The sequence below is a fragment of the Prionailurus bengalensis genome, unplaced genomic scaffold (genome assembly GCF_016509475.1).
Source record: "Prionailurus bengalensis isolate Pbe53 unplaced genomic scaffold, Fcat_Pben_1.1_paternal_pri Un_scaffold_75, whole genome shotgun sequence".
Lineage (NCBI taxonomy): Eukaryota > Metazoa > Chordata > Mammalia > Carnivora > Felidae > Prionailurus > Prionailurus bengalensis.
In genome coordinates this window covers 1-26,285 of record NW_025091175.1, presented here as the reverse complement: position 1 = coordinate 26,285, position 26,285 = coordinate 1, and the positions used below count along the sequence as shown (strand labels likewise).

Genomic DNA, 26,285 nt, shown 5'->3' with positions numbered 1-26,285 from the left:
AACTTTTTGACTTAGAACCTGAGGGTTTCATCTGTCCATAGCAACAAATAAATAAAAGTGTCATGCTTCTTTAAGTGAAAAGTATATTTTAACATTTATCCCATTATCTTTGTGCTCTACCATGGACGTTCAGGACACACTGTCCCCAAAACAATATACTTTGGGTGATGCCAACATCAGTGGAGTTGGCTTAGATAGAAGCTGTGTCCAAGCCAAGATTATAGGCAGTTAACAGGCACCTCCATCATTCTCTACTTATTACAGAGTTAATTTTTCTGAAGGAAATCTCAGTTCTTCTTTCTTTATTAAAGCCATAAAAAAGAAGCAAAAAGAGGAATTTTGTGACCTTTGGAAAATATAGGTACATAAATGGTCTTCTCAAGTGAATATAAGTTTCAGTAAACTTGTGACAATTTATTGATAGAAAGACTTTTTCCCCCCATATTCTTTTATTTGTCTGTGACTTAAAGATATATTGGTGAAACTTTCAAAGACCAAACTCTTCTTGAATTTTCCTTCTACTGATGTTCATACCACTAATTTCACTACCATAAAAGCTTGGGCATTTCCGCCAGGATAATGGTATGCAATATTAAGGAAAAAAAAAAAAAGACAATCGAGGAAGTTCATGTTTTTCCTCAGTAGTGGAGGATACAGTCAAAATAAGCATATTTAAGGTTCTTTTTTGCAAGGTTCAATACATCGAGAAATGCACCTTGAATTCTCTGATGGATAAAGAAAGGTAGAGGTAGACTGTCATCACCTCTCCACAATATGTTAGTTTCTGGGAGCAAGGAGATGATGTTAACCCCATATGACAATAATTCTGATTACTGCCTGGTCCAAAAATGCTGTTCTGCGGTTTGGCCTTCCAATCCGAGTTTTGCTTTTGGAATCTGTTCAGGGCTTTCATAGCCACGGTTGATGTAGAATCCATTTTCACCATCGCCTGAATAATCCGTTCTGTTTGTGGGAGGCCAGGTGGAATCTTCTGCCAGCGTTTTTTGCCAGTGCCTATATTGACTTTTAGAATAGAATCCAAATTCTTTTTTGATCCATAGCCAGAGCTTTCGATTTTGAAGGATGAAATCCTGAGAAATCAGGTGGAGAAAACAATCAAACCATCTTTCCACATTCCCCTGCAGCCAGGGTACTCACCGCCCACCTGGGGCCTGTCTCTCAGATGTACTTATTTAAAGCTGCTTCTGAGGCAACTTTACTCCCTGCTGTCCCCACCAAGTCTAGCAGCTCCCTGGTTCTCTCCCTTGAGAAGCAGTGTGCTTGTGTTCACACCAAAAGCTTACAGCCTTTCATTTCTACAGATTTCCTAGTTAAATCCTGGCTGGTGATTCACTTAAAATTACTTTACTGCCAGACTGAAATGATAACAAAATAACATACTCAAAATCGAGAAAAGGAAAAAAAAATCACTGCTACCTGCCACAGGCCACTTACAAGGTGCCACCTGATGGTTTGTTGAATGAATGGCGGAACTCTAGAAATCAAATGGGTTTTGCTTTCCGTTTGGGGAGGGTTCTCTTTTTTCTATGTTCACATGCACTCACAATGTTTACACATTTATAATAGGAATGGTCAAATTTTGCATTCCACTTTTGGTTATGCTAGAATTTCTGTCACATGTAGCCATAGTCTTCTCAATAATCACTTTTAATGATCCTATACCATTTTTTTCAAATTGGTGTATAACGATTGATTTAAACAAACAGCACCTCTACTTTTGAACATATAGGTTGAATCTAAAATTTTACCACCATAAGGGTGCCTGGGTGGCTCAGTTGGTTAAGCGTCCAACTTTGGCTCAGGTCACGATCTCATGGTTCATGAGTTCGAGCCTCTGTACATCAGCCTCTGTACTGACAACTCAGAGACTGGACCCTGTTTCCGATTCTGTGTCTCTTTCCCTCTCTACCCCTCCCCTGCTCACACTCTCTCAAAAATAAATAAACATTAAAATGTTTTATAATTAAGATAAAATAAAATTTTACCACCATAGATAATACTACGATGAATACTTTCATACATGTAGGCTTTTTTTCCTCCCCTTTTGGGTTATTTGAAAATCTATATAGTCTCAGGCACCTGGGCTACTCGGTTAAGCATCTGACTCTTGATTTTTGGCTCAGGTAGTGATCTCACAGTTTGTGAGATCGAGCCCTACATTGGGCTCTGTGCTGTCAGCAGAGAGCCTTCTTTGGATTTTCTCTCTCCCCATCTCTCTCTGCCTTTCCTCCACTCATGTTATCTATCAAAATAAATGAATAAAAACTTAAAAAAAAATAAAATACATAAAAATATATATAGTCTCAAATTGATTCCTTAGAGTATGAGAAATTTTACACTCATTGTATACAATGATGTGTGTGTCACACACACACACATGTATTTACATAGATTTGTTTGAACCCTTTTCCCAAGGGATTTACAATACCTTAATCTTTTTTTTTAAAACTGTCCCTTAAAAAAATAATACCCAGGACTTTCACTGAGTAGGTAAAGTCATTTAATGACAGTGAATAGAAGAAAAATACACTAGGGGAAGATTTTCAAGACAAAGAATTGACTAAATGAGCAATGGTTTCCTTCCACTCTTAATTAAGAAGCCCTTCTGAAGACAGCTCTTCACGCTGAAAGGTCTCATTGAATTTTAGAGCTTGTAGGTCACCTGGTCTAGTCTCTACTAGCTTATTGATAATACTAGAAAAATACACTACGATGCCTTCATGGGAGACAAAAATTAGAGTTAATTTGATGTTTTGCCTTCCATGCTAAACATGGATCCTGAGAACATTTCTATGCAGCCTTTAGAGAAGTTTAAATCACTCTGCAAGAGTTTCCCCCAAAGAGAACATGCACAGTTCTTACAAACCATTAATCTATCACTTTGGGAGACAAAAACGGTCCATCTAAAAAACAGGTACCTGTTGAGAATGAGACCCTTTATTTGTTTATTTTCCCGGAAAAAGTGTAAGAGATGTACAAAAATTTACCTCTACGAGGAAGGCTACACAGAATTGGGTGAGGGCTGCCACCAAAATCGAAACCCTCCATGATGTCAGTGTTGGGATGAACTGTTAAAAAAAGAATCTTAGCTTTATACCATGCAGACCTTAAATTTTGAAAACACACACATAAACATTAATTATCTTATTTAATTTATGTATTTGTAACAGCTCTCTGAGCTTGGAGGGTGGGCATTGCTTTCTCCACTTCACAGATGAGGTCAGTGCGTTGCCTAAGGATGCAAAGCCAATCAATAAACAGAGCCAGAATTCAAATGAGAACTGACTGCCTCTTGGCCTGTGTTTCCTCCACTGCCTGAGAGTAAACATTCGGTAAAATGTGCCATGGGTCACAGACATGGGACAAAACACTTTGGAACCTGTGTCTCTCTTCATTTTTATCTTTTCAAATGGAGGTAAGAGGATCAGGATTAAATCATTCATCTAATAATGCTATCACTTCTAATCCTCCCAAAGTTAAAATCTACTTGGAGTTCATTCATTCAGTGAAATTGACGTATGAGTAAAACATAAAGGGCACAGAGGTTACCAGTTACTTTTGATACTAGGTGGAAACTTTCTGAACCAAGGTTCCCAGTCCTAAGTCTAATGGCTTGATCAACGTTGAACACACACAACCCAGCTCCTTTTAAGGATTCAAGGGTACCTATTGACCACCAATTATGATGAACTGATAGGTATTAACACTACAACTTCCCATGCTGGCATCAGTGGCAAAAGACTACTCCCACAACCCCCTTTCTGATCCCAAAGTCAAACATGGGGGCTGAGCTGTTGTTAGGACTAAAACCACAGATCCTCCACAGCATCTGATTGCCCCCTTGCAATTCTCATCCCCAGTCAATTTGCATCCCCAGCAGATTATTGCGCTTTATTTTCTCCTTTCATGTAGAGACTGCCTTTCTCAGGTTGTGAGACAGAGCACCTGGGTGCAGAGCTGTCTGGAGACCGTTGTGAGATCTGGCAGTGGGTCAGAGCGTAGTGGAGAACCTGATCCTTCCCCTCCCTGCTGCTCCTGCCCTGATCTGAGAGGACTCCTCTCCATCCCTTGGCCTGGAAAACACTTGTCACACTGCTTTGGAATTATCTGCCCACGGGATGGTCTTCCCTCCTAGCCTCTGAACTACTTGAGAGCTGTGCCCACGCCTTACACATCTTGGGCTCGCTAGTGCCAAGCATGCTCTGGAGCTTCATAATGTCTTGTGACTAAATGGTCTAGGTTCTCATTTCCTAACTGCATCTCCCTCCGTAGACTTTCTGCTCAAGCATATAGCATCACGTAATTAGGCTGCCATCACGTAATTAGGCTGTCCTAAAAGCCCTGCTGGAAAGCCTGCTCAGATATCTTCAATGACTCTCTGTTGCTCTCAGGAGAAAGCCCAAACTCCCCTGGCCACCTTTGTCCAGCCACACCACGCCTTCCTCACATTCCGCAGCATGTTGCCTCAGGCTTTGCCAATCTTCCAAGCATTCTGTGAAACAAGTCTTGCTTTCGATTTTTATTTCAGCCACCTTACATTCTTTTGCATTTCCAAGACAAAAGAGATTCTTGCAGCCCTCTCTGCTTGTGCTCAGGCTGTTCTCCTGGTTTGAAATACCCTTACCTTCTACCTAGCAAAATCCAGCCTATCCTGTGGACCCAGATCAAGTTGAGCCTCCTCCATGAGGCCCTCCATGATGGTACAGCGTACAGGCCCCGTGAGAGCTCCTCCTTCCTGTGTTCTTCCCACTTCTCTCCACACCCTCTACAAGCACAGGTGGTCCCAGGTGGCCATGTCATCATTTCACTCGCATAGGACACAATGTCCTCAACAAAACTATAGACTGCAAGTCAAGAGTCAATCCCTCTCTTTCATTTCTCCCACAATGCTGGCTCTAAGAATGGGTTCAATGACCTCTTCTTAAATTTTATTTTAACCCACCACCCTTTGGATTAAGTGATGCCCACTGAAATAAATCTCCCCATAGTCAATGTCTGACAGACAGAACCTGATTGGCCTACAAGTCTACTTTTTCTTACTCCTTACAACTACATTATAAAGGATTTCTACTATATGTTTAAAAAACGACACTTGAAGAATTACTGAATTAGCACAATTTATCATATTAGCATAACATGGATGAATAAAGTTTTCAAACAGCACTTTTAGGTGTGAATAGGATAAATGTTCCAGATTGATAATACAGATGATATGGGAACAAGCAGAGGTTAGCATACGTGTGATGAGTTATTTGTTCCTCTAGGAAGTCAGAATAGCCTCAACAACATGAAATGGAGAGAATACGGTAATACCTGACTTGCCAATTACAGTGCAAATATGGTCCCATTGCACATATGAGTCACTCCAGAGGTGGAAATGAATACCACTTACCTCCATTCCACGATATATATCTTGAAAGTCAGAAAACAGAATGAAAACTGTGAGGCCCAAGGCAGATATCAGCAGAAATGAGAATATATCTGAAGAAACACCAAACGTTATTTTTAGATGCTAAACGAATGTTTCATACAATTTGGCACACACTGCAGAATCAATTATCTCTGTTGGGCAAATATCGGCTATATCTTCAGATGTTTTGATAGATCTTCATATGTTTTAAAATATGTTCTAATGCTTACCGGACAAAGGTGACAGCTTCACATCTTTCCTTTCAAAGGCGTGCTATGGAAAACTGCTGATCTAATACAGGACACTCCATAAAGGAGTCACGTCAGCTGAGAAGTCCAGGAGGGACTTCTGCACTGCACGGGACCCCCTGCAGTGACCAACCTACATGAAGGGTCGAGAAGCCGCAATGCTTTATCACTGCGTGTCTAGTGAATTCTACATGAATGGATGAACGGTCAGTCCTCTTAGTATCATTGCATTCTTTGTTGCCTGGAGAATAAAGTCCAAGGGTCTTCAACTGACATTCAAGGCCTTCCTTGAATGGAATCTAATTTCCATCTGCTTTTCTGTTCTAGTCTCATTGCTCTTTCTTATGTGGTGGAACGGGGTTAAATCGCAAACCTGCTACCTCCAAGGAGGACTTTGTTCACGAAGTACCCTGTGTAGCGGATATTCTTTATGTCTTGGCAGTTTTTCTTAAATTTTTCTTAAAAAGCCCAATTCAGATACCACATTCTTTTTAAGGCCTACCCAGGCCTCTCTCACAAAGTTTTCTTTCATAGGGTTATGTAACACCTTGCTTTGCAAGATCTTCCTTTATGCATCTACTAGACTGTAACCACTTAAAAGTGACTTTGTATGCCCTTCTGTAGGACTCTGAATTGAAAGAATGAGGAGCTATCATGTACATCTCTTGGGTTCTTTCTCTCCAACCTGCCCGAATGGCTTTGCTTTAGGAAGCTTAAACTTCCCAGGATGCACTGTGCCAACACCACTGTTTTTATCCTCCAGCCCTACCCACGTCTGCATCCACAGAGCTTTTACACACTTTGTAGATGGGCCTTACAAAGGTTTTCTGATGAGGTTAGCACCTTCAGGCCCAAACAATTGGATTTCATCAGTGTTGCCATGATATAAAGGATCCTAACACGCTCTAAAATTTATGAACAAACTGGATGTTCTCTTGTATTCTCTCTACCTCGTTTATTCCAAGGTTTATGGCCTGCCAGCCCCCAACTCTATACCAACCAAAAATCGGAGATGACAGTGCCTCTGCAGCTGGCCCTATTTTTGTGAAGACATCAAAGCTGTTTCACCCCTGTGCACCTACGCACCCCCTCATATTCATCCAAGCTTCACTTGATATATACAGCTAGATGCCACACCTCCCAGAAGAGCCAGGCTTGCTTGGGAGGGGTGTGAAGCAGAGAGAAGAAAAAGCAGGGGCACCAGGATCGCTTATTTCCCCAAATAATGTATGCAGTTGGGTAAGAAGAGCTCAGGAGATGGCTGTGTGGATTTTTCATTTATGTCATTGTTTCCATGTCCCAGGGACCCAGATGTTGGGAGAAGATGATGCCCCAAGTGTCCATCCTGACGAAGGCCTGGTAGTCACAGCAACTGAGTGCTGGACACATCACACCGTCCTTAGACTAATGATCTGAAAAGCAGACCAGGTGGGCACACGAATGACCAGTGTGGAAGGAAAATTATAAGGCCTTCATGTAATTCAGCTTTGATTGGAGAACATAATGAATGGAAGTGAGTGTTGCCTCCCTAGATCAGTTGCTGTTGATGAGGAAGCTTGAAAGAATGGTACTTTTTTGCTCATGGCATTTGGGAAGATATATCCTGGGGAAGACACTACAGATTGCAAGGAAGGGAAGGGTTTGCAAATAGTCACATCTTTTTCCATAAAGATTAAGTTTGTATTCTTTCTAGATCGTCTCATTATAAAGTTGATCTGCCAAAGGCTATCAAGAAAGATACAGAGTTGAAAATAAAATTGCTTGATATTGTAATAGAAAGTTCCAAGGACTTTTGAGACTAAATGGCTTATTAGGAGACTGTTAGAATATTTGTTTATAAAACTTGTTTTTAACTTAAGATTTTCAGTTATTTTCCATGTAGGACTTGAGTTTACCCACAAGCTTTAAGTCACTATGATGTAACTAATTCGGTTCTCACTTAATTCAATGTATATAAAAAGCTTTGTAGTTACTGTTCAAACTAAAGTACTTGCCAAAGTAATATATCATATCCTCCTTGTAAAATACATTCACAATCAAAAAAAGGACTATAAGTGATTTACCTTAAAACATAAAGCAGATTCTTGATTTGTGACAAGAGCCAAGGGACATTATCAAACACTGAATCAAAACTAAAAAATATCAGAAAATCAGGAAGTTTATAGAAAATATAAAATGAAAGAAAGGTCTTAGCATGCTCTCAAAACCTTTGAAAAAACAGCTGTACCAAAAAAAAAAGGGGGGTGTGGTAGTGAAAATAGATAGAATGGTAAATAAATACTAAAACTAGTTTAACATAGTAAAGGTATGTTTCTAATTTAGGAATAGGAATGGGGCTTACTTTTCTAATATCTATGACTTATTTAGAAAATTACAGATTACAGTTTATGCCATAGGATGCCAAAACTATAGTAAATTCCCCAGAGCAGAAATTTTACAGGCCAGGTTCTCTGGTCAGGACAATAAAACTAGAAATTATTAACTAAATTTAATGAAAACTCCCTTCTAACATACAGATTTAACACAAAATTCAAAACATCAGCTGGGACAAAAAAAAGCAAATCAAGTCGATTTGCAGACTGTTGAATAAAGAGGACTAGAGGAATGAAAACGAAATGCCTTTCCACTTGAAAAGGAAACCTCTCTGTTCTGAAAACTAGGTGGGTCAGAGAAGAAATCAAGTCATAATTACAGACATGTGAAAATGTAAAGAACATGGCCGAAACATTGTTGATCTAAATGATTTTCCTGTTTCACAAGAATCAAAAAAAAATACATTATAAAGTCAATTCAAACATTACAATGTTTTCAGAGAAAGAAGGAAGAAAAAGAATGAAAAAAGCAAAAATTAATAAGTTAGAAAAGAGAAAGCATACAGAATTTATTAAATCTGAGAACTGGTCTTTTAAAGAAAACCAGCAAAAATATAGTTCTTGTAAGAATATATGAAAGGTAGCACATACAGGATGAGAATATTAAAAGCGTTATAAAAGGCAATAACATAAGAACATACGACTCAAAATCTTATGCTGAGACGCAATAATTTCAATGAACTAGAAATATCTGGGGGAAAACTTGTTATGTGAAAAACAGTTTAAAAACAAGATAATTTGGGGCACCTGGGTGGGTCAATCAGCTAACTGTCCGACTTTAACTCAGGTCATGATCTTGCAGCCCCAGAGTTTGAGCTCCCTGTGAGGCTCTGTGCAGACAGCTCAGAGCCTGGAGCCTGCTTTGCATTCTGTGTCTCCCTCTCTGTTCCTCCCCCACTCACACTTTGTCTCTCTCTCAAAAGTAAACATTAAAACAATAAAATAAAATAAAATAAAATAAAATAAAATAATAGAAAGAGTGTATCAAATTAGTCCTTTAAAAAAAAAACAGTTCTTTCAAAGGAAAGATATAAAGCCAGATTATTTTACTGGGTTCTTGCAAATTGTCAAGAATAGACCATTTACATCTATAAAGTTTTTTTTTCCCCAGGAAAGAAAAAGTCAGAGTTTTCAAGCCTAACAATAAACCTAACAAAACACTACCCACACACACAAAATCCATCCAACAGGAAATGCAGATATCAAAAAGCTGTAAAATTTGGGGGGCCTGGGTGGCTTAGTTGGTTCAGTTTCCGACTTCAGCTCAGGTCATGATCTCACAGTTCCTGAGTTCAAGCCCCATCCAGGGGTTTGGGATGACAGCACAGAGCCTGGAGCCTGCTTTGGCTTTCTCTTTGCCCTGCCCCCTTCTCTCTCAAAAACAAACATTAAAGAATTTTTTTTTTTTTATTTTTAAAAAAAATTTTTTTTAACTTTTATTTATTTTTGAGACAGACAGAGCATGAACAGGGGAGGGGCAGAGAGAGAGGGAGACACAGAATCGGATGCAGGCATCAGGCCCTGAGCCATCAACCCAGAGCCCGATGTGGGGCCCAAACTCACAGACCGCGAGATCGTGACCTGAGCTGAAGTCGGCCGCTTAACCGACTGAGCCACACAGGCGCCCCCCAAAAAATGTTTTAAATAATGAACAAATGGAGAAGCATAATATAGTATGTCTTTAAAACTGAGGACTTAATTGTGTAAACATTACAATTTCCCCAAAGTATCAAAATTCAAAAAGGATTTTTTAAAAAGCCTTAAAATTTATTCTAGAGTTTATATGGAAAGATGAACAAGAAAGAGAAGTAAAAAATGTTTGAAAACCGAGGAGTAATGAAGATACATCAATCTAACTGATTATTAAAACTTATAAAACTGTTGCTAAATAAATGAAACTATAATTTTTAAAGTGTAGTGATAGACCAAGAATAAGCTGGCATGTTAATGAGACAGAAAAGATAGTCTAGGAACTAATTAATTGTATATAAATTAATAAGTAAATATATAACAAATATATAAACTCACGTAATATAAATTATGTATATAATGAAGCCATAAATATACATGAATATGTAGGTATGATAAAGGTGGCATATAATCAGTTGAGAAATAAATGATGAAAAGAAATATTAAGTAATAAATTCTGCTGGGAAAACGAGCGACTAGTTAGGTAAAGTAGTTGGATCTCTACTTCAAACTGTATGACGAAATTAACATTAGATTTAAAAAGCATTAAAAGAAATTTAAAAAACAAGGAAATGCTAATCTACCTGATTTTGCCATGGGAAAAACCTCTCTGTGCCTAAGGGCGATGGGAAGAAAATCACAAAGGAATAAACTCATACAAATAAATAAGACATAGAAGAGTGACCATGTTGGAAAAGAATGGATAAAAATGTATGTAGGCAATTCAGAGAAGAAGAGATGGCTAAAATCATGAAAATGTGTTCATCCTCACTGGTGATTCAAGAAATGCACAGATTAAAGTAACTTGCCCAATGTTGTGAAGCTACAAAGAGGTCAGGTTGTATCTGAATGGTTAGAAAAGTCTTTTACAAAGTATCAGGATATATACTCACAATCATTCTTGATGACTCACAACAGGACAGGACTCGTAACTATTTAATAATGCATGTGTGTATCTGCACATAAGGAGTTTCCTGCCCAGGTTTCTACCACTCATGAAAATTATCCTTCAATACTCCATTAAAAAAAAATTTTTTTAATGGAAATACATTTAAAAAAATTTTTTTAAAGTGTATTTATTTTTGGGAGAGAGAGACAAAGTGCAAGTGGGGGAGGGGCAGAAAGAAAGGGAGACACAGAATCTGAAACAGACGCCAGGCTCTGAGCTGTCAGCACAGAGCCTGATGTGGGGCTCAAACTCAGGACCTGCAAGATGACCTGAGCCGAAGTCAGACGCTTAACCTACTGAGCCACCCAGGCGCCCCTCTTTTTTAATTGCAAGATAAAGCTGAGAAAATACAGAAAGTGAAAGAAAATAACAAAAAAAATGGTGAATAACTAGAGGGAGAGCTTGTAAGAATGAGAGCAAGTCACAAAAGCATTATACAACCATTTGTAGATATTGCAGTCCAGAGTTCCAGCCATCACTTTACCACTGAACTGCAACTCTGGGGAGGGTGGGGAAATGGAAGGAAAATTAAACTTCATATACTCACAGTTTGTGTAGATGGGTTTTCGAAATGGCTTTCCCTTAGAGAAGATAAACGCTGCTGTGATACAGTTGATGGTGGTGAGGGGCCACAGTGTGGTACTCTCAAAACTTAAAACTGAACCAGGAATCAGCGTTGCATTTTCAGTCCCATTTCTCTCCAAACTCATATTCATTGAGAAATTACTTTGGTTGTCCAGAAAGCACTTACTACAAGAGAATGCCAACATTCTTATGGGATTTTCTATTCTATTTTTATCCAGGTGGCAGGAAAACAAAAAAATTTATCACTGCCATGGGGTCTCAGCTTTCAGATTGTCCCAGCCAGTAACTATCAAGACATATTTTGTTCACCTCTTGCAATGACAAAGCAGAAATAACAAATTAGAACAAGTCAAAATTATTCTTTGTCTATCATACCATTTAGAACAAGTGATTTGTGTTGAAAGGGCTTGGATGATAATTTTCTATGAAATCCCTTTCAGTTCAGAACAAATGAACCATGGCTGCCCATGTGTGTGCATTCGTGCGTGTTGGGGGAGTGTTGTGGTGGGCACGTGTGTGTGTGTGTGTGTGTGAGAGAGAGAGAGAGAGTATGTATGTGTGGTTTTCTCTTCTGAGGACTAATATAACCTTAGGTCCTGAGTATGAATCTGCCTGCTCCATATCACTCTCTTCCTGAGGATCCAAGAATGACCCTCTCCTGTTTCTGAGCGTCAGTGGCTCTAGTTTGCTAATAAATTAAATGCCAACTTAGGCAAGCCCAGAAATCTTCGAATCTGGCTTCCTGCCCTTATCTTTTGCCAGCCCTTCTCTGCTCCTTATACTCCAAACACATAGGAAATTTTTCTGTTCCCCAAGTACTACGGTTTGCACACGCCTGGGTCGAATACTCTATTCCGTCTCCATCCCTCTGTTGTCTTTAGTTCACTGGAAAGTTTGCCTACTGCTCTCTGTTCTTGCTTCTAGTGCTGTATTTAGCTCATTGTTCTGCAATTATTCATTCACATGTTTTTATTTTCCACCCCTGGGATGAGAGTTCCTTGAATATGGAATTTCTCTTTTGGGTTTACTTTGTTGTGATTTTACCCCAATTTACAGTGCTTTAACACCTAGCACAGAAATGCCACAGAATAATTGCTCAGAAAAACATTTGTTTAAAAGATGAGCCTTCCCAGTCCAGATTGATCTATTCGCAATATTTCTTTTTTTTAATCTCCAAACTCGCAAATTAGTTTGTATCAGCTTTCTTGTTCAGCTTGAAACTTTTTACTCTTGTAACTGTTTATAGATGAAATTAGTTCCCAATAAATAGACTTAAGTCTTTTTTTTTATTTTAAATTTTTTTTTCAACGTTTATTTATTTTTGGGACAGAGAGAGACAGAGCATGAACGGGCGAGAGGCAGAGAGAGAGGGAGACACAGAATCGGAAACAGGCTCCAGGCTCCGAGCCATCAGCCCAGAGCCGGATGCAGGGCTCGAACTCACGGACCGCGAGATCGTGACCTGGTTGAAGTCGGACGCTTAACCGACCGCGACACCCAGGGGCCCCTAGCCTTAAGTCTTAATATCTTTGGTTCCCTAGGGTCCCGCAATATGTTTGGCATATGGTAGATGTTCAATTAATGTTTGCTGAGTACATTAATGAAACAAATAATCAGTAGTCACAAAATGTTTTTGCACAAAGGGGACAGATAAACCAGAAGGCCTGAATTATAGAGTTTAACACAAAAATATATTTAATCTGTTATACTTACATTGCAGATAAGAAAGTTAAGGTCTAGTGTTGCATGGTTAGTGATAAAGGCAGGACTACCTAGCCATCATCCATTTAGCTATCCCTACTTGTCTCCCAGATTCAGAATTTTACGTATCTGAATATATGCCTTCCAATGAGGAGAAAAATCTGCTTTTGAGACAAAAATGAATTCTCTACTCCAAACAATAATACTTGAATTGCTGAATTTAGGGTATAAATGGCAATCTTAGACATCATTCAGTAGTTTTCAATCTTTCACTGGTTGCTGGGGCTCTGGTGCCTCAGGAGCATCATGGAGTCTGTGAAGGGGAGTTTATCCAAGCCTTACCTCAAAAAGAGCAGCCCCTTTTCTGCCTTTCCTTTTGGAGGTCAGGCAGGCCTTTTCAGAAGAAAATAGTTTGAATACCTATGGTATAGTTCCCCACATTTTACCCTTAATTTATCCTTACAGAAATTAAAACCCGGGGTGGTAAAAATTTGCCCCGAGTCTAGTGTTCAAAGCAATGAGAACAATGATACCATCAACAAACATTTTAATTTTAACATTCTTTTGAAAAACTCAAGCTAATTTAAGCCAATCTCTCTTGTAAATCAGGGGCCAGCTGACTAATTCCATAAGCCAAATCCAACTCAACACCTCTTTTTGTAAATAAAGTTTTATTGGAACATAGTCACACCTACTTTTTATTGTCTCTGTCTGCGTTTCACTACAATAGTAGTACTGAGTAATTGCAGCAGACACTGTCTAGTCCACAGAGCCTAAAGTATTTATTGTCTAGCCCTTTGTAAGAAACGTTTGCTGACCTCTGGTCTATAGGATATCCAAACCACCAGGGAATGAATGCATTCATTTAGTAAACACATTTAGTCTACACATTAACAACCAATGTGAAGATCTCCCCCCTCCCCATGACATGGCTCACCCCAGGACTCCACCTATTAACTGTGTTTGGTGTTCTATCCTGACACTGGTAGCATAGAACCCCGGAGACACAACTGTTGTTAATTAAAAATTTAGGGTTATGTTCAACCAAGTTGTACAGTGACATTGAGCACTCATTGTATAACCTTCAGAAAGGAAAACTAAAAAAACTGAACTTTACCTGTATCTGTAGACCTCACAATACCAGGGCTGCTGCTTCACATAGAGAAATGCACAGATTTGCACAATGCAGGTGAAACAGGTGTTCAAAAAGACTGAGAGCAACAAAGGGGGAGAGAGGAGCTGTCCTGCCGGTCGGTAAGGACCAGTTTGGAGTAGGCATGAGTTGAACTCACTGAAAGACAAATGTATTTTCCTCTATTACGGTTTCATTATTGACAATAGAAGATTGAAATGCCTGTTATCTTGAGACTTTCGTTAGGATTCAGATTCAGCAAACATGAACTCAAGGTTTACATCTAGGGAAGTACATGTATATAAGCATTGGTGTATATCCAATGCTACCAGCCTTTCCCTCTTCCATGCTTTTGTTTCACCTTCAGAAACAAAAAGTAATAGGTTTAAAAGCTCTATAAATAATACATTTACCATATTTCATGGTGCATGTATTTTCTTCACAAGACGACCAGGAAAGGTGTGTAAAATAGGTGGCCTTCCACATGGATAAGCAGTACTATGATCTCTCAGTGCTGGTAGGAAGGCAGAGAGTTTAAGATAAGGAGAGTAAGAATCATCAGGCTAGATTACTTCATTGTACCAGGATAGATGCTAGAGGTGTGTTCTGTCTCCTGCTGGATAAGTGTGTAAAGGGAGAACTGCTAGAGTTTTATTAAGCTTGGTTAGGAAAAATAACTCAAAACAGTCTTGCTTCCAGATGAGAGTATTAAAATATATTATAGGTTTGATCCTAGAGTTTATGTAATTTTCTTAATTTAAATGATAGGCGATAGGCAGAGATTAAACAGAACAAAAACAACAGACTGCATCCTTCTTAGGAGCCTTATGCTCTAACAAGCTATTGAAAATGGAATGTACTTTACTTCTTAGGGTAGTGCAGGGAAGAAGCATGGAAAAGTCAGGAATTAGATACACTACATCAAAGGTTTACACATGAGTCGTGTTTCACTTCTTGTCTTCATAGCTGATACCTTTTCGTTTTTCATAGCAAATCATTGGTTTCTTTGATGTAAGGAAGAAAGAGTGTGTATGCTGAGGTTTTGTTCATGAATGAAGGGGTAGGGTGGTAGGAGCAAGTGTCCAGTCTGGGATGATAAAACTCTAAAGTAGGTCTTCAGTTTGCTCAGTGGGTTCTTGGGTAATAACCTGAACCCTCTGGTACTTCATTTTTCTCATGTATAAAATGAATGTGTTAGAATATCTAAATGATCTCCAAAGTCTCTTCCAACTCTTACTCTAAAGTTCTATGACTATCTGACTAACCTTTTTTTTTTGCTTAAGTTTATTTATTTATTTATTCATTTGGAGACAGAGTGAGCACGGAAGGGGCAGTGAGGGGGAGAGAGAATCCGAAGCAAGTTCCGCACTGTCAGCATGAAGACTGATGCAGGTCTTGAACTCACAAACCGCGAGACCACGACCTGAGCCAGAGGTTTAACTGAATGAGCCACCCAGGTGCACCTAAGGCTTTACCTTCACCAATTTAATCAATATTTCCCTGGGACAGTGCTAAGCTGCAAGGTGTGAAGTATGCACAGATGAGGAGGTCATCTCATCTGCCCCAAAGAACTTGAAGTCTAATGGAAGACAAAGACAGGTTGTAATAAAGAATTTGGTTGGCTTTTATTCCCAGTTCCTGGGATGTATCCTCTAAGTTGTTGGGATTTCCTAAGTTGATAGGAGTGTCTTTATTCATGATAGCAATGATGGTTTATGCAAATAAGATGACAGATGGCAGGCATAAAGAAAGTTGGTGATAAAATGATAATCCAGCATATAGATGCCATGACACCAAAGGTTGAGATCAACTTGGGGCACCTGGATGGCTCGGCTGGTTTAAGCATCCGACTCTTGACTTTAGCTCCGGTCTTGATCTCGTGGTTCATGAGTTCAAGCCCCACATCAGGCTCTGTGCTGGCAGTGCAGAGCCTTCTTGGGATTCTCTCTCCCCCTCTTTCTCCGTCCTTCCTCTGCTTGCCCTCTCTCTCTCTCTCAAAAATAAAACTCAAAAAAAAAAAAGAAATTTGAAAAATAAAAAGATTGAGATCAACTTCATGGCAAATGATTCCACCAATCATGTCTAAATAACGAAACCCCAATAAAAACTCTAGACACCAAGGTTCAGGTGGATTTCCTTGTATGGCAATCCTCTGCATATTGTCACACATTGATATGCCAGGAGAATAAGGCAAACTGACACCCCAGAAAGAGGACAATGGATGTGTGGGGATCCTCCCACCAGACCTCACTCTCCCTTTGGCTCGTTCTGATTTGTATCCCTTTGCGATAATAAAACTGGAATCATATGTATAGCACTTCCCTGAATTCTTTGAGTGGTTTATATGATCCACTGAACCTATGGGGAGAAGAAGAACCCCCCAATTTTGCAGCCAGCTAATCAGACTTGTGGGTGTCATGGGGACCCCCAAACTTATGGCTGAGGTCTAAAAAAGGGCAGTCTTTGGAGGCTGTGTCCTTCAGTTGTAAAGTCTGGGCTCACTCTGGATGGTTTGTGTGAGAAGTCATTGCATGGCACGCAAGGAAGGGGCGCCATGTGGTCTGTGGTCAATGCAAGGAGACTGTGCCCTGGGGCCACAGAAGGCAGAGAGGCTACAGTGTTTCTAGTTCTTCCCACGTTCCTGCACTCAAGGAAGAAGATGAACACCAAATGACTAAGTAGGCTGTGGATAATGGAGAGAAGTCTAATTGCATCTCTGTGTATTCTGCTCTCCGGTACTCTCTTTCTCAGATGCTCTCTGAGCTTCTGACTTTTCTTTACAGAGACTGTGCTAGATTGAATTATTGGCCTCACTGTGGTAGAGTGCACTTTACCACCCTTTAATTTTGGTTTTGCATTGTGATTTTCTCTGACTGAAGAAATGTTAGCAGAGGTTTGAGGCCTGCTTGCTTGGCAGTGCTCACTCTGATCATGCTCAGGTTTGTTAGGCCAGCCTGGCTCCAGAATTAAAACTGTGGAGCTGACTTGAATGAAACCCCTAACCTGGGGCAAGACCAACTGACCTACCTCCTAAAACGGATCAGATTCAGCTGACATAGACCAGATGACTGACAGTCTATCTACAGAGCAATGATATTGTAAGCCACCAGGCTTTGGGGAGAAGTTTGTTATACAGTAGTAATGTGGTAATAGCTGATTGATAGAGTCCTAACATAAAGTATATTTTAACTTTTCCCATATTAAAAATCCTTATAATTTCTGATAGAGAATGTGTATATCTGAGTGTAAAATTAACGACTAGCGTTTAAGGGCCCCTACTATGTTCCAGACCCTATGCTAAGTGTCTTATACACATCATTTTTTTTTTTTTAATTTTTCTTAATGTTTATTTAATTTGAGAGAGGGGGACAGAGAGCCAATGCGGGCGCAGGCAAAGAGAGAGGGAGACTGAGAATCCCAAGCAGGCTCTGCACTGTCAGCGAGGAGCCCGATGCTGGGCTCGAACCCACAAACTGTGACATCATGACCTGAACTGAAATTGAGAGTCGGACGCTCAACTGACTGAGCCACCCAGGCGCCTCTAAACGTTATTTCTTTAAATATCAATGCAAAATAGGTATCTCATCTCTATTTTACAGGTGAAGAAACAGCTTCAGAGAAGTAGGGCCCCCTTATATAAAGACCCATAGTTTGTGAGCAACAGGGTGGTAAAATAAACTTAAGCCTGTGAAGCCCCCATTCTCTGCTCTAAAGCATATTACAGTAGTGTGGATTTCATGAATCAAAAAGGATAAAAAACTTTTCTGAATTGCCCAGGTTTCTTCAAAATGATGATGATATATGCAATCATGTTGCATGGAGAGAAATGTAAGCTTGTGAAGTGTTATATTTTATTCAGAATTAATCAGTATCTCTTCTCATTTTGCTGCCCTGTAGTGAGGATGTCCCACATTAAATCTAGTCATTAACACATGCACTCAGCAGACTGTGAGCTCGTTGAGGGAGGAAATCTAGTCTCATACCATTTCCTGTCCCTTACTGAAATTAGTATAGGGCCTGCTATGTGGGAGAACCTAGCAGTTTCAAATTTTTATTTTCAAGGGATACTCATAATTTTTCAGCATTATTTGGATATAATGTGGGCGTGATTCTCCTAAACAGGTGGCTTGCTTTATATTATGGACATTTCAAGCGTGTAACTCAAATTTCCAGAGCCTTCTGAACGCACCTGAACCACATGCAAGATTTTGAATGTGCCTCATGAGGCTTTTAAGGTGAAAAGATCTGTGTTCCATGATATTCTCTAATGGGACCAAGAACCAAAAAAAAAAAAAAATTTAGGAATCTTTGAAGAAATGTTGGAATTTATGTAAGAGATGCATTTACATAATGGATGGAGTCCCTCCTACAGCCTTTTTCTCTGGACAGTACCTCCTTCCACATGCTGAAATGGTTGGCCTAAATGGAGCCAAATTACATGACCTCATTTTCATTCACAGAAATGACTGGCTTAAGGTAGACATCTTACTCAAGTTAGGTCAATGAATTTTCTCTCCAAAATATTTGCAAATGAGACACAGCTAATTAGCTGTGCAAAGACAAACAGAAAGGTTATGGAGATTCAATAGCCAATCAGTAGAAACAGTCTTCGTGGTATTTACCACCAGCAGGCAATTGTTGAAAGGAATCCTGGGGAGTCAGAGGGAGAGAATACCACCCATGTCAGGAAGGAGTCTAGTCCAGAGCAATTCACAGGAATCTGAAAAACCCCCAAACTCACCAGTGATCCCATACCAATTGCCTGAAGTTTAGATGCCTGCCACATTAGAGGGTACTTGACAGGACAAAACTACAATACCCCCAAGTGTATAAAGGGCCACTTGCTTTTGTTGTTCCAAGGTTCCCTGAGCAAGGGGCCCAAGGAAAGTAGAGAGTATGGCCTTCTCTCCCACTGCTTGCTTCAAGGTCAGGTTTGATCTAGAGGAAGAAAAAGTTTGACCTGGATGCAAACACGAAATGTTCATTTACGATACCTAGACTTTGATGTCTGAAGATGAATCATTTTAATACCTGATATTGACCAGGAAGTGATGTGCCCGTGGGATGATTGGGCTTGCAGTGATGGAAAAACAATAGCGTTTGAAGGCAGAGGAGAAAAACACAAACACTACTACCCACGTTTTTGGATTTTGAATCAATCAGCCTAGCTGTATGCATTCTAACTCTGTTCAAGGGCTCACTGAGTTAGCCAGTTATTTCAAAAGAAGAAAAAGAGATTATGTGCAGGGAGGTATTCATCTTGCTGTGAGTGCTTACAGTGTGTGACACACTGTGTTGTACCCTTCACATGCATTGTTTTGTCTGATCCTCACAACCATATGAGAACATTTCATGTCAGAAAATTATTTCATAAATAATTTGCCAAAGTTCTCAGAGATAGGGAGTGGTGGCAAATAGCCATAGCCTTCACCTTTGTGCTACTGCTGCTAGCTTAGCTCCTGGAAGTTCCTGGTGGTTTTTTTTTCCTTCTTTTCTTCTTCTTTTAGCATCATCGACCATGTTCACAAGTAAATCATACAAAGTGCTTAAAAATAGCCAACATTGTAAAGGCAATATCATTGACTCAAAATGTTCCAGTCATGTGACTATTAATAATGCACAGAAAAATAGGCTAATGGACTAAAAATACACATTTCCACCCTAAGAATCGAAATTGATGTCACTTATGCTTCTGACACTGGTAAATTTTGCCACAGGGTTGATGTATCTGTTTCATGTTTTAAGATGCTACATGAAATTCTCAAGGTTATTGATATCCTGCATTGTCTGATTTTTTTTTATCTGTTTTCATAACAGTCCCATTGTTGAACAAGGAAAAAGAGATGACTATGTCATTCTTTTTCTTTGCTCTCTGTTGAGGCACTCTCCTTACTCCCTTATTAAGAGTTAGTATGAAGCCCTGAGTTCTTGGATAAGAAATACTTTATCGCAGTGTCATCGCAAAGGAAGGAAATGAGCAGTAGCTGCTGTGAGTCACACCTTGCTTTTGAGAGAATTTCTAGAGTTAAATGCTCGCATTTGTTCTCAACATGTCAAAGACCTAGCAAAAATCTGGTTTCATGTCAATGTGAAACATAGCTGAATAATGGAAAGTGACCTTTGGGTTTTAAACATTTCCCTTTCTAGGTTTCTTGTACAATTTTCTATGTACAAGACACAAACCTACAAGGAACTCAGAATACATTGACCATTTTATGAAGCTAAGACTTATTTCCTATCAGGATGTTTTAGTGCCAAATCTCAGGACTTCAAGCCTCCACTTACTGCCAACACCTCTTTCAAAAAATTCACAAGTACAGTGGTTTCAGTAGTAAAGGTGTATCTTTCTCAAAAGCGTTTATTTGTATGAGCATTTCTAGAATGTCATGGGTAAATAAATACAAATAATGCTGTTTATTTTGCTGAAGTACTTACTTGTTAAACAGACCATCAAGGTAATGGCTACGTCTTGCATGAGATACTGGTAATTCCCAAAGAGCTGTAGCTGCTGGAAAGGAAATAAAAGTAAATATAAATGTTGCTTCTGCCATTGTAGCATTTTTATTATTGCCAACTCTCTTTCTGAACGTAACCAGGAAGCAACTGTTATTTTTTCTCTCCTCCTTGAAAGTAACTTACCTATGATCTTTAGCATCTCATGGTAGATAATGAAGCCAGATCACTATTTTCCCAGTGTTTAACTTAATTCCATGTTAGCAACAACAGTCAGTCCATTGGGAAACACCCGGGCTTTGGCCACAGTATTCTGACAGCTGTAGTCTCAGCCTGGACATTTGAATTCTCGACATAAGATACCTGCTGGGAACTTTTAAGCTTAAACATTTGAAATCCAACAAGTGTTCCTATCCATCCTATCCATGGATTGAGTTCACAAATAGTTCTCTTGGGGTCCATTCACTTTTACAAACTGAACAACTGCCACTATTCCCAAGGAAGCCCATTACAGACTTCAGTCTGGTATGCTTGACTTTCTAAGGTCTGTGTAGACACAGTAGTTGTTTGAAGTTTACATTTATGGAGTCATATATAAAAGTCAGCATATAACCTCCAGAAATTTGCCTTGTAATACCTTTTGCAGCCAGGTCTGTTTATGTGCTTCATAGCTGCTGACTGAGCACTAACTTATAACGTGGTCTGAGCCATTATAAACCAGATTTATGCAAATGAGAAATATTTCTGGATTTTTAGAGTGTGAACCCAAGGCCCTGAAGTTTCTAATTTAAGGTCTCTGGGGGACACTCTTTTCTGGGTCTAAACCATCAGAATGAATGGCTTCAGGCTAGACTATCATTCCAATTCTGTGTGTGAAGACTTTGAACTGAGAAATATTTCAGATTTTTAAGAAGATACAAATGATTCTTCATCCTCCTTAAATGGGTTCCCAATGGTTCTCATCCTCTAATTCTCTGTCCTCTTTACATTTCTTTCTCACATCCTTCCTCTTCTTTCCCCCTCAGAATGGTGCAGTTACATATAGGCAGGGTGACATGAAACAGGGAGGAATTTTCACAGGCAGCTTCAGTATTTGTTCCGGAAGCCGTTTTCATAGAACTATGGGGATCTGCCAGCCTGACCTCCCAGAGGCATATAAAGGCTTGGCCAAGGGCAAGATCTAGTATGTTCTTAGTGATAAAGGCAGAATTTGAATCTAGGTTTTCTGACTCCCAGTCCAGTTTCTGTTTCTACCCACCTGGCTGCCCCTTAGCCCTCTGTGTGTGCTTCTTGTGCATGATAGCCCACCAGATGCTAGAGACCTGTGGTCCTCATTCATGTCTCAAATATCCCAGGAAAGCAGTATAGTAATAAATGCTCTCTGAAGCACTCCCTGAGTCTGTTGGATCATTTTACTGTAGAGCAAGTTATGACTGAAATAATGATTTTCAACTTATACATATCTCTTCCATATAGCTATTTAATTTGTAAGTGATTATTTGTAAGTGATTATTTTTATCATTTAATTGCAAGTCTTTTTTTTAAATTTTTAAATGCTAATCCTTTACTAATGACATGTCTATGTGTCTAACTTCTGCGTGACTTCAGAAGTAAAGCTCCAATATGTGAGTTTTTCTAGTTTTTGAGCCCTTTAAGGTCAAATTCCAGAACTTCTCTTTCTTTTTATCTCTTCTTAGTCTTTTGCCCATAGTTGGAGACTGGCTTCTTGTTGAGTTGTATTTAAGCTGTTCTGAAGTTCTCTTCATACTCCAAGTGGAGAACTAAATGCTTGAAGAGGTCAAGTATCTTAGGTTATCTAGAAGAAAACAGCACTGCTAGAAAACTGATCTCTAGCTACTTATTTCTAGCTCCATGCTGTGTGTGCAGTTATGCCAAGTTCCCAAGTTTGCAGACATCTGTTTTGAGAAATGTCATTTATTTATAAAACATTAAATCCTGTGTAGGACCCACACCCCCAAGTACAAACCAAGTATGTAAATGCAATTAAAACTGGGAAGAAATTATTTTGGTTCATACCCAATAGAGCAGTGATGCACCAATAAATTGGATTATGCCATACATGGTCAAGTATTTAAATACCCCAAAGGATGAAACCAGAGCAGCTCGGCCTTCTCTGTTTAAGAAAAGATAAAAATAACTGGTTATGCATAATATACATCTCCCAGTCTTTTATATTTCAAAGGGAGTTCAAATTTAATAGCTTGTTGATATACATTCACTTAATCAATGAGTCATCGTCTCAATTATTTGTTGAAACACTCATCTGTTCATTCATTTTCAGCTTCTATCATGACCTCACTCATTGACTCACTTTTATTTAGGGCTTATAAGGTACCAGCATTGTGCTAAGAGTCATGGAGGATATAAATGAATCAGGCACAGTCTTTATTTTCAGTGAATTCAAAAGATTAACACATATATTACAAACACATGACATTATGATGAGATACAAAATGTCAAGCATTCACTCAGCTGTGACTCTTTACATCCTAACAACAGGCTTCTGAGAACTGAAGTCTGTATGTTTTGGAGTCCCATGGAGACATTAAGCTAAAGGACAGGTGCTTTTGCATGTTAGGAAGTACGGGTGTGACTCCAATATGTGAGATGAATTGGCTTTTGTTGGTTTCCATACTCCAGAGAGAACCCATGGTAATAATCTGAGCTGGTGTGCCCTTCAAAAGACATAAAGACAACAGTAAAAACCGCAGGTTAAAAAGTAAATATCCACCCCACCTTGAAAAATCCTGTTTGGCTGCTATTCCCTTAACTGAGGCTTGGTGTGGTGGTGGGTTATGACAGGCCAAAGAAGACAACAACACAAGGCAGGAACACGTGATGGAGGGATGGTGAACTTGGCAAAAAACCCCTCCTGCAGCCTGCTCTCATCAAAGCAGAAGCGAATTCACATGGGGGGGCAACCCATGTCACCACCACAACCACCACCCCACATTGACATGGGCATTAGTGCTACTTGAAGCCTTTGTCAATGAAATGGGACTCGAGAAGGAAAACCTTAAAAGACAAACTAATAACCACCTGGGCTCAGGCAGGATGAGAATGTTTGGGAGGGATGGGCCAGGATGCGTTGGGCAGATGTCCTCCACCAGGCTGTGAGGCACTAACATTTGTTTTCAGCACAGAGGGTGCAGCAGCAGACAAGCTGAGAGTGGGTCAGGCATGTGAAGCCTAGACCGTTTTCTGACATAAACTTTGTGGTTTCATCCTTTTTCTCCTTTTGTGAAGGGCTCAAGAAGCCATTCTAAATAAAGTATGGGTCTCCAAAATTACTCCTATAATTATGAATTTTAAGAAGCCAATTCATTTATTTATGCAGCCTACAAACATTCCTCCAGTGCTCTGTTGTGTCCAGCTTAGTGCTGGGCACAATAATACAGAAATGAATAAGGTGCAGTCCTTATCCTAAAAGGCTTCCACTCTAGCAGCAAGTCAGTCATGTTTCAAAAGATACAAATGAAAACTTGTGGCTCTATGCATTTAAAACTGTACCTCGCTACGCCTCTGGAAGATGTTTTCTCAGAAATAAGCATACATCAAGGATAGCAAGGGTAAAATGGGCCTAACAGAGCTGAACCATATCTAATTTTTATGAATCTAGGAAATAAAAAAGCAAAGAGCTTCTACCTTGAGTCTTACTAAACCATCTGCCACTAGAGAAATTTTACACCATGATGTGTATCTTAAAACACTGCATTCCATTCACAAATGAATTGGGCCATGTGTGTGAGACAGCATCTGAAGTTCAAATTGCACTGCCTCTCAGATGGATCAAATAGGCACTTGTGCAACCATCCAAGAGTTTAAACTCCCTCCACACCTGTTGCTCCAGCTTACCCTCCATAACTCCCACCTGAGAAGCCTCCCAACAGGAGGCTTAAGGGGCTGAGAAGCCTGGGCTACTGGGCTCTACACTCTCCAGTTAAAATCCCATTTCTAAATGTGGCTCTCCACTTCTCCCACTTGGAATGTTCTCCCACCTCCTTCCCGTTTACGTACTTCCTATCCATCCTTCAAGTCCCAGTTCCCCTCCTGAAACCTTCCCTCCTGGCTTGAGTTACCAATCGGAACTACTGGAACAATTACCATATTGTTTGAGCATTAATTTTTTTAAAACTAATTTGTTGAGCACTTCTCACTGATCAGGCAGATGATTCTCTGTTTTGTGATTATATTTCTATCTCTCTGTACCTTTACTGGAATATGAGTCTTCCAGGACAAAATCTGTCTCATCCTTTATCCACCATATTGCCAAGCACAATATTTTAAAAAGCTCCATGAGTTGTATTGACGTAGGGACAGGGTCCTGGGCACTCTCATTTCGTAGTCACTGGCTAGGAACCAAATTTAAGGCAGTAGAGAGTAAAGAGAGGACTTGGAGACAGTCTCCCAAGACAATCCAGTAAAACATAGTGCCTGCTTGGCTATGGATGAAGAAAGGAGAGAGTTCAGATTGCTCTGAAGTTCTGGGGGCTCTAAGGACCAGATAGTTCTCAGAAGCAGAGAACATGGGAGTTAGGAAGAGGAGTCTCCTGCTCTGGAGGCAGGAGAGCTGCTGATGTTTGAGGGTGTGTGGAAGGACACAGGGGCAGGCACCCCGAGATCAGAGAGATGTGTCAAGCTGTCTATTTGCTATGCAACCAGACATAGGCATAGAATTTCAAGCCTAGCACCTTTAGGTAACTCCTGCTAGTAGGTGCCCATTCAGATGCACAGATGCACCAGGGGACATGCTGGAGAACTTCATGTTCATCCCTTTGGAATAAACTTCAAGTTTCAGGGATGTCTTTCAAACCACTGGCTGTGAAGATGGCCTAAAGTTACCCCACAGTGTTACAGGGAGCAACAGAAGAGTACAATTTGTGAACAAAATATAAAACCTAACGTTTTATTCTTAACTACATTTAAAGTATGAGTAGAGACGAAAATCAGTAATGAGAGCAGAATGGAGGCGAGGGAACTATCTTGACAAAATAAATGGTCTTTAATTCCTTCCCCTTCCCTAGATTGCTTGTGATCATTTTGGATATTTGCTGATTGGTAACTTGGAGAGATAACATTATCTGGGGAGGCTATGTGATGGAGTGTTTTCTTTATGCTGCCTCACCCTTCCCAATCCCCAGGAGGAAGGTTCCAGTAAGCACCCAACATACAAGATAAGGGAGAGAAGTAAGAAATGCAATCAGTTTTTAAATATCAACTCTACCTTTCAACTGTCCATACAATATAGCCTTTCATCCTTTCAGCCTCGGCAAAGGTCACTTTTTGTGGTTTTTACCAGCATTCCCAAGCAGCACAAATGGCCCCTTAACTGGTGCTTGGATAGCACTGTACCCATACCTCTGTGTGACACTTATCACTTTAAATTGTGGTTGAATTCTGTACAGAGCCAGACAATGAGCCCGTCGGTCATGAGGGTGGAAGGGAACTAGTGGCTTACCTGATGAGATGAGGCACACACGCGATGTTGGCTATTTTCGAGGTGAAAGGGGAGGCCACAGATGCCTCCTGCTCTGACAGCGAAATGCCCGCATGAGCCATTTTCAAAGCCTAGAAGGATAAATCCACATTACACCCATGACTCCTCGGGCCACGTTCTATTTGAACACCATGAGCTATTCTTCACATTATTGAGTTTATAACCCTGTAAACTTCCAGCCCTGGGTGTCTGTTTATGCTGTCCCTC

The 26,285-nt window shown here is 39.9% G+C and overlaps 1 protein-coding gene across 1 annotated transcript; it reads right to left on the bottom strand.

Annotated features, from left to right (window-relative positions):
- Positions 1–389: 389 nt before the first annotated feature.
- LOC122478532 (probable cation-transporting ATPase 13A5) lies at positions 390–11,459 on the bottom strand. Its single transcript, XM_043572084.1, has 4 exons — positions 11,237–11,459; positions 5,414–5,502; positions 3,009–3,089; positions 390–1,091 (listed from the first exon to the last, which is right to left on the bottom strand). Exons 1-4 carry the CDS (start codon positions 11,457–11,459, stop codon positions 831–833), a joined length of 654 nt encoding a protein of 217 aa, XP_043428019.1. The 3' UTR covers positions 390–830.
- Between the last annotated feature and the right edge of the window lie 14,826 nt (positions 11,460–26,285).

What these genes read in the sequence shown, in the direction of transcription:
- LOC122478532 (XM_043572084.1), bottom strand. Translation starts at nt 11,459, where the DNA reads ATGTTGGCATTCTCTTGTAGTAAGTGCTTTCTGGACAACCAAAGTAAT. An exon ending in AAAACCCATCTACACAAACT is followed by an intron (nt 5,503 to 11,236) that starts GTGAGTATATGA and finishes GTGTTTCTTCAG; the next exon opens with ATATATTCTCATTTCTGCTG. An exon ending in GTGTAGCCTTCCTCGTAGAG is followed by an intron (nt 1,092 to 3,008) that starts GTAAATTTTTGT and finishes CTGATTTCTCAG; the next exon opens with GATTTCATCCTTCAAAATCG.